Source organism: Carcharhinus amblyrhynchos, chromosome 23 (assembly GCF_965287045.1).
Source record: "Carcharhinus amblyrhynchos chromosome 23, sCarAmb.v2.hapA, whole genome shotgun sequence".
Lineage (NCBI taxonomy): Eukaryota > Metazoa > Chordata > Chondrichthyes > Carcharhiniformes > Carcharhinidae > Carcharhinus > Carcharhinus amblyrhynchos.
The window spans coordinates 9,438,423-9,452,328 of NC_137346.1; the positions used below are offsets into that span (position 1 = coordinate 9,438,423).

Here is a 13,906-nt window from a genome sequence, read left to right on the forward strand (position 1 = left end):
ATACCGTGAAAATCCCCTAGTCGCCACACTCCGGTGCCTGTTTGGATAGAATTATAGAATTCTACAGTGCAGATGGAGGCCATTTGGCCCATCGAGTCTGCACCGACCACAGTCTTACCCAGCCCCTATCCCCATAACCCCATGCAGTTACCCTAGCTAGTCCCCCTGACACGAAGGGGCAATTTAGCATGGCCAATCCACCTCACCCGCACGTCTTTTGGACTGTGGGAGGAAACTGGAGCACTTGGAGGAAACCCATGCAGACACGGGGAGAATGTGCAGATTCCACACAGACAAGGAATCGAACCGGGTCCCTGGTGCTGTGAGGCAGCGGTGCTAACCACTGTGTCGCCATGCTACCCATGTGACCGTCTGTGCGGAGTCTGCACATTCTCCCCGTGTCTGCGTGGGTTTCCTCCTGGAGCTCAGATTTCCTCCCACACTCCAAAGATGTGCAGGTTAGGTGGATTGGCCGTGCTAAATTGCAATTTCGTGTCGAAGGGGTTAGCAGGGTAAATATATGGGGTTACGGGGACTGGGTGGGATTGTTGTCGGTGCAGGCTCGATGGGCTGAATGGCCTCCTCCTATGATTCTGTGTCTTCAGTGCAGAAGCTGGCCATCCAGCTGCCAGTGTTTATACTGCCCCTAGGCCACACTAACCACTTCCCCGGAGAGACAGGGAAATATGGAAACTAATTCACAGCAAAAATATTCACTTTGAATTAAATTCACCAGTGGGAGTGAGCTGCCCACTCAGTTTTATATCATAGAATGGAAATCCTATCCGATTAACCTGTCACATTGACTGTGGAAGTTGAAGATACCCTTGGCTCCTGTTGGATGGAATCAGTCTCCCAATGGGTTAATGCTTTAATTATCTGGCTGATAACCAGCATCTCTTGGAGGTTGTTCTGTTTTTATGAGCTTTACTGGCCACATAGTGCAGTGATTAAACAATGGCTCATGTTGGGTCAGTTACTTACTGGTACATGACTCATGTTAACAGTAACTGAGCCACAGCGGTTTGGGGAGGTTCGAGGTGTTGTGTGCTGACCTCTGTCTCCCAGGACTGACAGTCGGAGAGGTTTACAGCATGGAAACAGGCCCTTCGGCCCAACTTGTCCATGCCACCCGGTTTTTAACCACTAAGCTAGTCCCAGTTGCCCGCATTTGGCCCATATCCTCCTGTGATAGTGAGAGCCTTTTTCCTTTAATGGTGATGGCTAACACGAGGGGACATAGCTTTAAATTGAGGGGTGATAAACATAGGATAGATGTCAGAGGGAGGTTCTTTGAATGCCCTGCCTGCAGCAGTAGCGGACTCGCCAACTTTAAGGGCATTCAAATGGTCATTGGATAGACATATGGATAATATGGGAATAGTTTAGTTGAGGGTCATTAGATTGGTTCCACTGGTTGGCGCAACATCCAGGGCCAAAGGGCCTGTACCACACTGTAATGTTCAATGTATCCATGTTGCCCATGTAACTGTCTAAATGCTTTTTAAAGGACAAAATTGTACCCGCCTCTACTACTACCTCTGGCAGCTAGTTCCAGACACTCACCACCCTCTGTGTGAAAGAATTGCCACTCTGGACCCATTTGTATTCCTCCTTAAACCTATGCCCTCCAGTTTTAGACTCCCCTCCCAATGGGAAAAGATGTTGACTATCGATCTCATCTGTACCCCTCATTATTCTATCAACCTCTATAAGATCACCCCAAAGAGAGGGTAGAAATTTAACCTGTCAAATGCAAAGACAGAATCTGCATGTATTATGATGCCTCCTGCAGCAGATAAGCTGCTTCACACATGGGGAGCCTGAAGCCATCTGTGTAACCGCATCCCTCCCTCCCACCTCCCCATCCTGCCCAGCTTCCCAAAGAGGGAGAGAAACCCCAACTGGAATTGACACCTAATTGGCGTTTGTGAGGATTGGATGAACCAAGATTAAGAACATAACATAAGAAATAGGAGCAGGAGTAGGCCAACTAGCCCTTCGAGCTTCCACATAATCCTCTCCAGGAAGCTGGCAGCAGGTAGTGCTGGGTGGCATGGCTTGGCCTTTGTTTGTCTTACTGTCAAATCTCCTGGGCAAATGTGCCCCCCAGGCACAGGGAGGAGGCCATTGACCTCCTCTGCCAGTCACTGAGAACATGCCTCATGGGTGGTCTAACTCTACGTATCTGTCTCCACCCCCCCGACCCCCGCTCCGCCCACCAGCCCCACCAACCTTCTCAAGGACAACTGGAGATGGGCATTAAGTGCCCGCCCAGCATTAATACCTTAGATTAACAAACAGCACGGGGTGGCACAGTGGTTAGCACTGCTGCCTCACAGCGCCAGGGACCCAGGTTCGATTCCCGGCTCGGGTCACCGTCTGTGTGGAATCTGCACGTTCTCCCCATGTCTGCATGGGTCTCCTCCAGGTGCTCTGGTTTCCTCCCACAGCCCAAAAGATGTGCTCATTGGCCATGCTAAATTGTCCCTTAGTATCGGGGGACTAGCCAGGGTAAATGCATGGGGTTACGGGGATAGGGCCTGGATGGAATTGTGGTCGGTGCAGACTCAATGGGCTGAATGGCCCCTCTCTGCACTGTACGGATTCTATGATTCCATGAAACAGCCGATTTAAAATTTACAACTGATGGAACATCAATGGCCATTTGTGAGAGAGAGTTCCAAATTGCTGCCACCCTTTGTGTGTGGAAGTGTTTCCTAACTTTACTCCTGAAAGCTGTAGGTTTTAGATTTCATTCCATGGTCTCAATAGTGAGGCGATGGCCGAGTGGTATAGTCACTAGACTATTAATCCAGAAACTCAGCTAATGTTCTGGGGACCTGGGTTCGAATCCCACCGTGGCAGATGGTGGAATTAGAATTCAATAAAAGATATCTGGAATTAAGAATCTACTGACGACCATGAAACCATTGTCGGAAAAACCCGTCTGGTTCACCAATGCCCTTTAGGGAAGGAAATAGGAGCAGGAGTAGGCCATCTAGCCCTTTGAGCCTGCCCCGCCATTCAATAAGATCATGGCTGATCTGATGGTGGGTTCAGTTCCACTTACCCACCTGCTCCCCATAACCCTTAATTCCCTTATGGGTTAAAAATCTATCTACCTGTGACTTAAACACATTTAATGAGGTATCCTCTACTGCTTCATTGGGCAGAGAATTCCAAAGATCCATTACCCTATCTGCTGTCCTTACCCAGTCTGGCCTACACGTGACTCCAGAGCCACAGCAATGTGGTTGACTCTTAACTTCCGTCTTAATTGCCCCCAAGGGCAACTAGGAATGGGCAATACATGCTGGCCAGCCAGCAACACCCATGTCCTATGGATAAAGAGTGTCACTCTCGACTATTAAACCGTGCATTGTAGTTGAGTTAGATTCTGCCATGAGCCAACGTATAAGGCACAGTGTGCTTTCCATCAAGTAGACTTAACCATTGTTTCTACAGGTATACGGCTAGAGATCACTGAATCCTGCGGTTAAGGAAAAACTAGTAGGTTAATGTGAATAATGTGGAATGGAAATGTTGTTCGATATTCTAGAACTTTCCTTGCCTTGCTATTTGAGAGAGAGGGAAGTAAGAGCCTGAGGGACCTTTCCTTGGGAAATGAAACAGATTGGTTATAGTAAGAGGCAATTATAGAAGTTCTTCATTCTGTGCCCTGTATATCATTCCCATTCCTTTCATTTCTAAACTGTCCCACGGAGGGGGGTTATCACGTGGGCTATTGTGAGTCGGTTTAGCTCAGTTAGCTGGATGGTTGGTTAGTGAAGCAGAGCGATGCCAACAGAACGGGTTCAATTCCCGTTACTGGCTGAGCTTATCTATGAAGGCCCCACCTTCTCAACCTTACCTGAGGTGTGGTGATCCTCAGGTTAAATCGCCACCAGTCCGCACTGTCCCCCTCAAAGAGCCTCTGGCCATCTGGGATAATGGAGACTCGATCTTGGGCGGCACGGTAGCACAGTGGTTAGCACTGCTGCTTCACGGCTCCAGGGTCCTGGGTTCGATTCCTGGCTCGGGTCACTGTCTGTGTGGAGTTTGCACATTCTCCTCGTGTCTGCGTGGGTTTCCTCCGGGTGCTCCGGTTTCCTCCCACAGTCCAAAGATGTGCGGGTTAGGTTGATTGGCCGTGCTAAGAAATTGCCCCTTAGTGTCTTGAGATGTGTAGGTTAGAGGGATTAGTGGGTAAAATATGTAGGGATATGGGGGGAGGGCCTGGGTGGGATTGTGTTTGGTGCAGACTCGATGGGCCGAAGGGCCTCTTTCTGCACTGTAGGGTTTCTATGATTCTATCTTTTACCTGTTGTGACAGTGCTTTGATTTTTGAATTTATCTTCAGATTCTGACGAGGAGGAATTAGAACCAGCAAAGCAACTGATCCAGCCAATTGCGGAGAAGATTTTTGCTGAGCACAAGGCAAAGGATGAAGATCCTCCATTGCTGTTCTTTGTTGCAGGCGATGTAGGTACAAGGTTCACTTGGCCTTTTGTGAATTGGATCACTGCGTTCAATGTCTGATCTGAAATAGAGAGAGAGTTGCATTTCTATAGCACCCTTCAGAACGTCTTAGAGCCCTGTGCAGCCACTGAAGCCTAATCATTGTCAGGGGTCATAGAGTCATAGAGGTTTACAGCATGGAAACAGGCCCTTCGGGCAAAATTGTACCCGCCTCCACTACTACCTCTGGCAGCTTGTTCCAGACACTCACCACCCTCTGTGTGAAAAAATTGCCCCTCTGGTAGCTCTCCCCTCTCACCTTAAACCTATGCCCTCTAGCTTTAGACTCCCCTACCTTTGGGAAAAGGTATTGATTATCTCGCTGATCTATGAGCTTTGACAAAGGGTCATCTGCACTCGAAACGTCAGCTCTTTTCTCTCCTGGCGGATTCTACTACACCTGCTGAGGTTTTCCAGCATTTTCTCTTTTGGTTTCAGATTCCAACATCTGCAGTAATTTGCTTTTATGCCTAGTCAATGTTTAATTGTAGGAAACCTGGCAGCCAATTTCCTCGCAGCAAGCTCCTTCAAATCCTAGAACCCCTACAGCGCACAGCAGGGCCATTCAGCCCATCGAGTCTGCACCGACTTTCCAACAAAGCATCTCACCCAAGCCCAAACAGTGTCCTATCCCCATAACCCCATGTTTACCCCGTGAATTTACGCAAGGATATTTTGGCCTTGGAGGGAGTGCAGAGGAGGTTTACTAGGCTGATACCGGAGTTGAGGGGGTTGAGCTATGAGGAGAGGCTGAATAAACTAGGCTTGTACTCGTTAGAGTTTAGAAGAATGAGGGGAGATCTCAGTGAGACATATAAGATGATGAATGGGATGGATAGGTTAGAGGTGGAGAGACTCTTCCTGCTCAGAAAGGACAGTAGGACTAGGGGGCACAGCCTCAAGATAAAAGGGGGGCGGTTTAGAACAGAGTTGAGGAGGAACTTCTTCACTCAAAGGGTGGTGAATCTCTGGAATTCTCTGCCCGTTGAAGTGGTGGAGGCTGCCTCGCTAAATATTTTTAAGACGCGGGTTGATAGGTTTTTGATAAGCGAGGGGATTAAGGGTTATGGGGAGAGGGTGGGAATGTGGAACTGAGCCACGATAGATCAGCCATGATCTTATTGAATGGTGGGGCAGGCTCGAAGGGCTAGATGGCCTACTCCTGCTCCTATTTCTTATGTTCTTATGTTCTTATGTTCTTATTATGAATCCCCCTAACCACAAATAGCAACACAATAATGACCAGATAGTATGTTTTCATTGAATTGTCAAATGGTTCCAGCTATGAACGAGGCCATTTGGCCTGGCCTGTACTTGCTGGCCTCCCCGTATGAGCAACCCGGCCAATCCCACTCCTCTGCCTTTTCTCTACAGTAAGAAGTCTCACAACACCAGGTTAAAGTCCAACAGGTTTATTTGGTAGCATAAGCCACTAGCTTTCGGAGCGCTGCCCCTTCATCAGGTGAGTGGGAGTTCTGTTCACAAACAGGGCATATAAAGACACAAACTTAATTTACAGAATAATGGTTGGAATGCGAGTCTTTACAGGTAATCGAGTCTTAAAGGTACACAACAATGTGAGTGGAGAGAGTGGAAGCAGAGACTGATAGCCAAGTTCTGCACACATGAGGACGGCCTCAACCGGGATCTTGGGTTCATGTCACACTATCTGTAACCCCCACAACTTGCCTGGGCTTGCAAAATCTCACTAACTGTCCTGTCTGGAGACAACACACATCTCTTTAAACCTGTGCTTAACCAATGTAAGCCTCAGTCACAAGTGCTCGGTTGTAAGTACTAATGTAAGCCTGCTTGTGACTAATAAATAAACTTCAGTGTCACGAGTGGGCTTACATTAACACTGCAATGAAGTTACTGTGAAAATCTCCTAGTCGCCACTCTCCAGCGCCTGCTCAGGAACACTGAGGGAGAGATACCGTGATTACGATATTGAATGAGTAACACAAAGGATAAAAATTCAAATCCCACCATGGCAAAATATGAATAGGAATCCAATTCTTTGATTTGATTTGATTTATTATTGTCACATGTAATAACATGCAGTGAAAAGTATTGTTTCTTGCGCGCTATACAGACAAAGCATACCATTCATAGAGAAGGAAAGGAGAGGGTGCAGAATATAATGCTACAATCATAGCTAGAGTATAGAGAAAGATCAACTTAGTGCGAGGTAGGGTGGCACGGTGGCACAGTGGTTAGCCCTGCTGCCTCACAGCACCAGCAACCTGGGTTTAATTCTAGCCTCGGGTCACTGATTGTGTGGAGTTTGCACATTCTCCCCATATCTGTATGGGTTTCCTCCGGGTGCTCTGGTTTCCTCCCATAGTCCAAAGATGTGCGGGTTAGGTTGATTGGACATGCTAAATTGACTCTTAGTGTCAGGAGGATTAGCATGGGTAAATATGTGGGATACAGGAATAGTGTTTGGGTGGGATTGTGGTCGGTGCAGACTTGATGGGCCGAATGGCCTCCTTCTGCACTGTCGGGATTCTATGATTCAAAAGTCTGATGGGTCAGTTGGGACGTGTTGGTATTTGTGAGTTGGATCAGAATTAAATGACTGCGAGAATTGAGGGATGATCAGTAAAGCTAACTCGACAAAGCCCACCAGGATCACCCTATCGCAGGCAGGCCACACGCGACTCCACCCTGCACTCATTGGTTGCCCTTTGCCAGGAAAGGACAGGCAATAAACGGTTGCATTTTGCTCCGTTGGCACGCACATCTTGAAAGATAAAAGTAGCGGAGGAATTATTTTGCCTCGGATATGCTTTCATTCCCTGTGATGCCAGAGGCTGTCTCAGCAGAGTGACCACGTCAACACTCAGCTGCGAGTCTTCCTGACGGTGAAGGGACAAAGGAAAAGTTTGTATTTCCTAGGCAACCGCCTCAGTGTGCCAGCTGCCCGAATGGTACAGCACTAACCTCAGAGTTCACTGGTTTCCATTTCTCTATCTGATAAGTGTTTTACTTCAGTCCAGGTTAGTCGATACATCTGGTGCTGGCGATGTTTGCCAGACACGTGTGTCTTTTTTTTCTCTCTCTCTCTCTCCCTGCAGCATCTACAGATGCTAAAAGGTTCCAGCGTTGCCCTAATTGAAAGCATTCCCCCAACATGAGAACATGGTTAGCATTAACTGGAAACAGATCCCTGTCAGACTCAACTCATAGCAGAAGGATAGCAGCTATTATTCCCCCACTCTTTAAGACACAGGTGGGCATTCGGGTAAGGGACATAAACCACTCCCCCCCACCACCTCCGTCCACCCCTGTCTCCCCCCCCCCCCATCCCCAACCACCCTCACCACCACATTCTGCTGGAAGAAATGACCTTTTAACTTCCTGGTTCAAGATTCTCTTACAGGTTCGGTTAGCAGTTAGGAAGGCAAATGCAATGTTAGCATTCATTTCTAGAGGGCTAGAATACAAAAGCAGGGATGTACCGCTGAGGGTGTGTGTGTGAGAGAAAGAGTGAGGAACTTAAGCTCCACACTGCCTGCAACGAGAAGGATCACCATTATTATTATTTTCTTGTTGGTCTAATTGCTAGAGGGACGAGCTTACCCTAGCTAGTCCCTCTGACATGAAGGAGCAATTTAGCACGGCCAAACCACCTAATCAGCAGGTCTTTCGGACTGTGGGAGGAAACCAGACCGAGACCCAGGCAGACACGGGGACAATGTGCAAACTCCACCCAGACAGCGACCCAAGCTGGGAATTTGAACCCAGATTCTTGGCGTTGTGAGGCAGCAGTGCTAACCACTGTGCCACTGTGATACCCTCCCTCGCAATAACCAGCCTACTCAGAATTGTTACAGCACAGAAGGAGGCCATTTGGCCCGTCGGGACAGTGCTCCCAGCTCCCTAAACAAGCTGCACGACATTGTATCATTCTGCGGAGTTTTTCCCCATAGCCTATCCACATCATTTCTACTCCTGTGTTTCACTTTGAACACACGGGGAACCTCTATTATTGGAACAATATTGGAGCAAGTATTAAGCTTGCTGTAGCATTGACCGCCTTGGGCCCACCTCCTTCCCCAGTGTCATCACCTTGTCACCACGTATCACTTACTTCTTAATGGACAATGAAAGCAAGCTCCCATTGCGAACTCCACAGGAAAAGACTGGTATGAGTAAAGAGCGGGTATATGGGAAAGGGAAATATGGAATATGGACTGGAGGCATATCACTCTCAGCTGTCAAATTTCACGATACTTTGTCAGTTGCGTTTTAATCCCGGAGGGATAAGAACCTCACTCTCAAGTAGAACTTGGGCTGAACGCCAGTGGAGGGAGGGCAGGGGGATAAACACTTCCTAAACCACCCTACAAGCGCATTTGTTGAGAATGAACCCAAATAATGCAGAGTGAGTACTCAAATCTTTTGAGTTTTTTATTAACCTGTTGGCAAGGAGAACAGACACAGTGGACAGTGAATTTCACAATGAGATTCGTACAGATAATTAGCAGTTGTAGTTAATTACAGCAAATGAGAAACGAGCAACTTTCTAATCATTAATTTACATACATAGTCCATCCAATCATAGCATAGCTTTTTGCCCTTTCTTATCCAATAGAAAACCGTCTCCTTTATTAGCATCATACCTTATTTGGTAATTGTCATGGTAACTTGTCCTTGTTTACTTTCTGTGTCCTAGCCTGGAATGCAGCGTTTATGAAACTGATGCAAGGTTAGATTTGTCTCTTATCCTGAGTGCAAAAGCATTGGCTTCACTGAAGGTCTTGTTTGTTAATAATCTTTTCCATTACTTAACAGATTTGCTTGTCATAATTTAGTCTCCACGCATTCCCTGAGGTTGAGAATTCTTCTCTTACTCCGGCTGACAGAGACTGGGATTATCAATTATTTTTCTTGGAAGTTCCAAATATTTAAGATACTTCCCCATGGCTCCTATCACCTTCTCCCTTGTTTATTTCTCTTGAATTGAGGCGAAATTGGAATTATTGCTCAATCCTGTGCATGCTGTTGTCCATTTGAGATCTTAAATCAAGAAATAGCAAGATAAGATCTCATTGTCTGTGGAACCACTGTTTTAAAATTGGAAAGTTAGTTCCTCATTGGCCTTTGTTGAATGTGCACAGCACAGCTTCCATTGAATTCCAACAACTCAGTCCCTAATGGATGTTCACGTTTCATTTTGGGGGCATTTTGTTAATGTTAAGTGTGGAATTGGACATTTTGTAAAGCAATGAGAAGATATGGGTCACTGTGATACATTAGCGAGCACCCTGACCTCTGACCCAGAAGATATGGGTCGCTCTGATACATTGGCGAGCACCCTGACCTCTGACCCAGGAGATATGGGTCACTGTGATACATTAGTGAGCTCCCTGACCTCTGACCCAGGAGATATGGGTCGCTGTGATACATTAGTGAGCTCCCTGACCTCTGACCCAGAAGATATGGGTCACTGTGATACATTAGTGAGCTCCTTGACCTCTGACCCAGAAGATATGGGTCACTGTGGAACATTAGTGAGCTCCCTGACCTCTGACCCAGAAGATATGGGTCACTGTGATATATTAGTGAGCTCCTTGACCTCTGACCCAGGAGATATGGGTCACTGTGGAACATTAGTGAGCTCCCTGACCTCTGACCCAGGAGATATGGGTCACTGTGGAACATTAGTGAGCTCCCTGACCTCTGACCCAGATGATTGAGGGTTTGAGTCTCACTCCAGAAACTTGAATACAAAACCTGGCTTGATAAGAGCACTGCAGTTCTGAGGGAGTGCTGCACTATCAGAAGCCTGGTCTTTTGGAAGAGACACTAAACGAAGACCTCTCAGGTGCATTGGAAAAGACCTTGTTGCACTATTTTGAAGAACAGCGGTTGCCCTGTGCCTATGTTTAACCTTCAACCAGCCTTTACTTTCAAAAAATACACATTACCTCCTTTTTGCCACATTGCTGTTTGTGGGATCTTGCTGTGCACACTTTGACTGCTGAGTTTCCTACATTGCAGCAGTAGAAAAGTACCTCATAGCTTTGGGATGTCCCAGGTGCTGTGTCAGGTGTGATATGCTTTCACTGCACTCTGCCAGGTACCTGTCATTGGAGTTGGTTTTACCGCTTTTTAAGATCTGTGTTCGAACTGTACAGACCTGTGTTACCTGAGCCTTACTGAGTATTGAGAGGAACTGCGTGCTGACTGGTGGTTAACAGTTCTGCCCGTGTTCTGAATGTTTTTACCATTCTGCCTAAGGCTGCCTTGTATAAAACGTGCTTGTACAGGGATACCTATCAGAAAGTCCCCACACCATTGGTGGCATTGGACCCCAGGGTGTTGAAATCTGATGGGTGACTATCCTATCTGCCCGATAACTCGTGTAGGACCCCAACCACCGGAGTGTCCATCTGCCCCAACCACACCCCCGATGTCCCACCAAATGTTTTTATTCATTCTTCCATTCGAGGGACATGGGCATCTCTGACAAGGCCAGCATTTATGGCCAATCCCTAGTTGCCCTTGAGCTGCCTTCTTGAATCGCTGCAGTCCATGTGCTGACCCACAATGCCCTGAGGGAGGGAATTCCAGGATTTTGACTGCGCAGGAACGGTGATATATTTCCAAGTCAGGAGGGTGAGTGGCCTGGAGGGGAACTGGAGGTGATGGTGTTCCCATGTATCTGCTGCCCTTGTCCTTCTAGATGGGTTTGGAAGGTGCTGAGAAAGGATCTTTGGTGAGTTGCTGCAGTGCATCTTGTAGATGGTACACACTGCTGCTACTGAGCGTCGATGATTGGGGGAGTGAATGTTTGTAGATGTGGTGCCAATCAAGTGGGGCTGCCTTATCCTGGATGGTGTCAAGCCTCCTGAGTGTTGGAGCTGCACCCATCCAGGCAAGTGGGGAGAATTCCATCACACTCCTGATTTCTGCCTTGTAGATAGTGGACAGGCCTTGAGGAGGTGAGTTACTAGCCTTGTCTGTAGTCCGGTGAATGTGAGGCAGGCTGGTGGAGGTTAAGGTTTCTCCGTGTCTCTAGTGATGGAGTATCTGCAGCCCAGTCAAAACGGACTGAGGTCAGCCCCAGGTGAGATTTTACGTTGACTGAGGTACATGTGACATTGGAATACTTCATTTGATTGGAGGCGCTGGGAGGGATTTTACAGCCTCGCTTGTCCCGAGACTGTAAAATCCCGCCCGCAGTCAACGAACTTCCCAATGCTCCGCTCCTCACCCACTCCGATTCACATGGTGGGTGGGCCAGTAAGATTCCAGCCAGGGAGTCAACAGTGACGGGAGAGTCTTCCAACCTTGTTAGGTGCCCCAAACAACACATCAGCCAATGATGGGACAAGGTGATTTGAATTGATTTATTATCGTCATGTATTAACATACAGTGAAAAGTACTGTTTCTTGTGCACTGGATAGACAGAGCATACCGTTCATAGAGAAGGAAAGGAGACAGTGCAGAATGCAGTGTTACAGTCATAGCTAGGATGTAGCAAAAGACCAACTTAGTGCGAGGTAGGTCCATTCAAAAGTCTGATGGCAGCAGGGAAGAAGCCGTTCTTGAGTCATTCAATACATGACCTCAGACTTTTGTATCTTTTTCCTGACGGAGGAATGTGGAAGAGAGAATGTCCGTGGTGCATGGGGTCCTTAATTATGCTGTGCATAGGATCATGGAATCCCTACAGTGCAGAAGGAGGCCATTCAGCCCATCAAGTCTACATCAACTCTCTGGCAGGGCATCTGATCCAGGCCGACATTCTGCCTTATCCCCATGTACTTGCCCCACCGTTTTCCCCAGACTCCACATCTTGGGACACTAAGAGACAATTTAGCATGGCCAATCCACCTATCCCGCATATCCTTGGACTGTGGGAAGAAACCAGAGCATCGGGAGGAAACCCACGCAGACACAGGGAGAATGTGCAAACTCCACACAGACAGTGACCCGAGGCTGGAATTGAACCTGCGGCTCTGACGCTGCGAGGCAGCAGTGCTAACCACTGTGCTACCGTGCTGTCCCCACCCAAGTCGATTTGCCTGTGTTGAACTTAAACAAAAGCTAAAGGGTTAATCTCTTGTTCTTCTCTTTGCCTTTGGTATTGGATATTCTTGCATCTGCCCTGATGAGTGCAAGGTGGAAAATTTATCGGCATTTTCTTTTTTTTAAGCAACCAAAGGTCTTGAAGTGATTTAGCTTTTAAAGATAATTGGTTTTACAAACTGCTCTATGCAGTGAATGCTGCCAGACACTAACCAAAGGGACGGCTCGACCCAGTCTTAATCACACTTTTTAAGTGAATTTTTTCGAACCTCAATAAAAATAATGGATCCTGCATTCCCCAGGTAAAGTCCAAAGTGAGTCCATGTGTGGATTGTGTGGCCGTTGGCAGAGCCAAGTTGACCTTCCGCTCGGCCCGAGAGAGATTTGGCGCTGCTGGCTGTCTAGAACTTCCCGGCTGCGCCGACTGCAATATGTATCACACCAACCAATATCATGAAAACAGAGCATCTGTTCATGATTACATGGCAGCTTGTGGGAGCTTGCTGTGCATAAATGAGCAGAAGTGACTCCTCCCCCGCTCCCCCCCCCCCCCCCCCCCCACCGCAAGGCGAAATTTATCTCTTACTCAACACAAATAAAAAATAATTGCAGTCATTATTACGAAACAGTACATGGGATCCTGCTGTGTACATTGGCACAATAGTTAGCACTGTTGCCTCACAGCTCCAGGGACCTGGGTTCGATTCCCAGCTTGCCCACTGTCCGTGTGGAAGTTTGCACATTCTCCCCGTGTCTGCGTGGGTTTCCTGCGGGTGCTCCAGTTTCCTCCCACACTCCAAAGATGTGCAGGTTAGGTTAATTGGCCATGACAAATTGCCCCTTAGTGTCCCAGGATGTGTAGGTTAGAGGGATAAGTATGCGGAGTTGTAGGGATAGGGCCTGGGTGGGATTGTGGTCAGTGCAGACTGGATGGGCAGAATGGCCTCCTTGTGCACTGCAGGGATTCTATGATGATGATTTGTATGACGGGGGACAGCCAGCTCCATGGGCCTTTGTATTGCGGCCTATGTAGTCCCAGCAAATTTTAAGAGCTCCAGTTAGCTGGAGAATTATTGCTAGAACGTGCGCGATAAAACGTCACCTGGGGGGATTTAGGTCCCATAACTACAACTGTGTGACTACAACACGAGCAAGATTATCAAAAGCGCAGTGACAGGTCATCAATACTTCAGCCACACTTTAAACATGGCTTATACTCGCTGGAGTTTAGAAGGATGAGAGGGATCTGATCGAGGTATATAAAATTCTAATAGGGATTGATAATTCATCATAGAACCCTACAGTGCAGGAAGAGGCCCTTCAGCCCATCGAGTCTGCACT

At 47.6% G+C, this 13,906-nt stretch overlaps 1 protein-coding gene across 1 annotated transcript in view; it reads left to right on the forward strand.

Annotated features, from left to right (window-relative positions):
* nxn (nucleoredoxin) overlaps positions 1-13,906 on the forward strand; it is a 180,741-nt gene that overhangs the window by 158,134 nt on the left and 8,701 nt on the right. Inside the window, exon 7 of the mRNA XM_080210427.1 lies at positions 4,364-4,485. Within this exon, the coding sequence (XP_080066553.1) occupies positions 4,364-4,485 (122 nt within the window). The remainder of the gene's footprint in view (positions 1-4,363; positions 4,486-13,906) is intronic.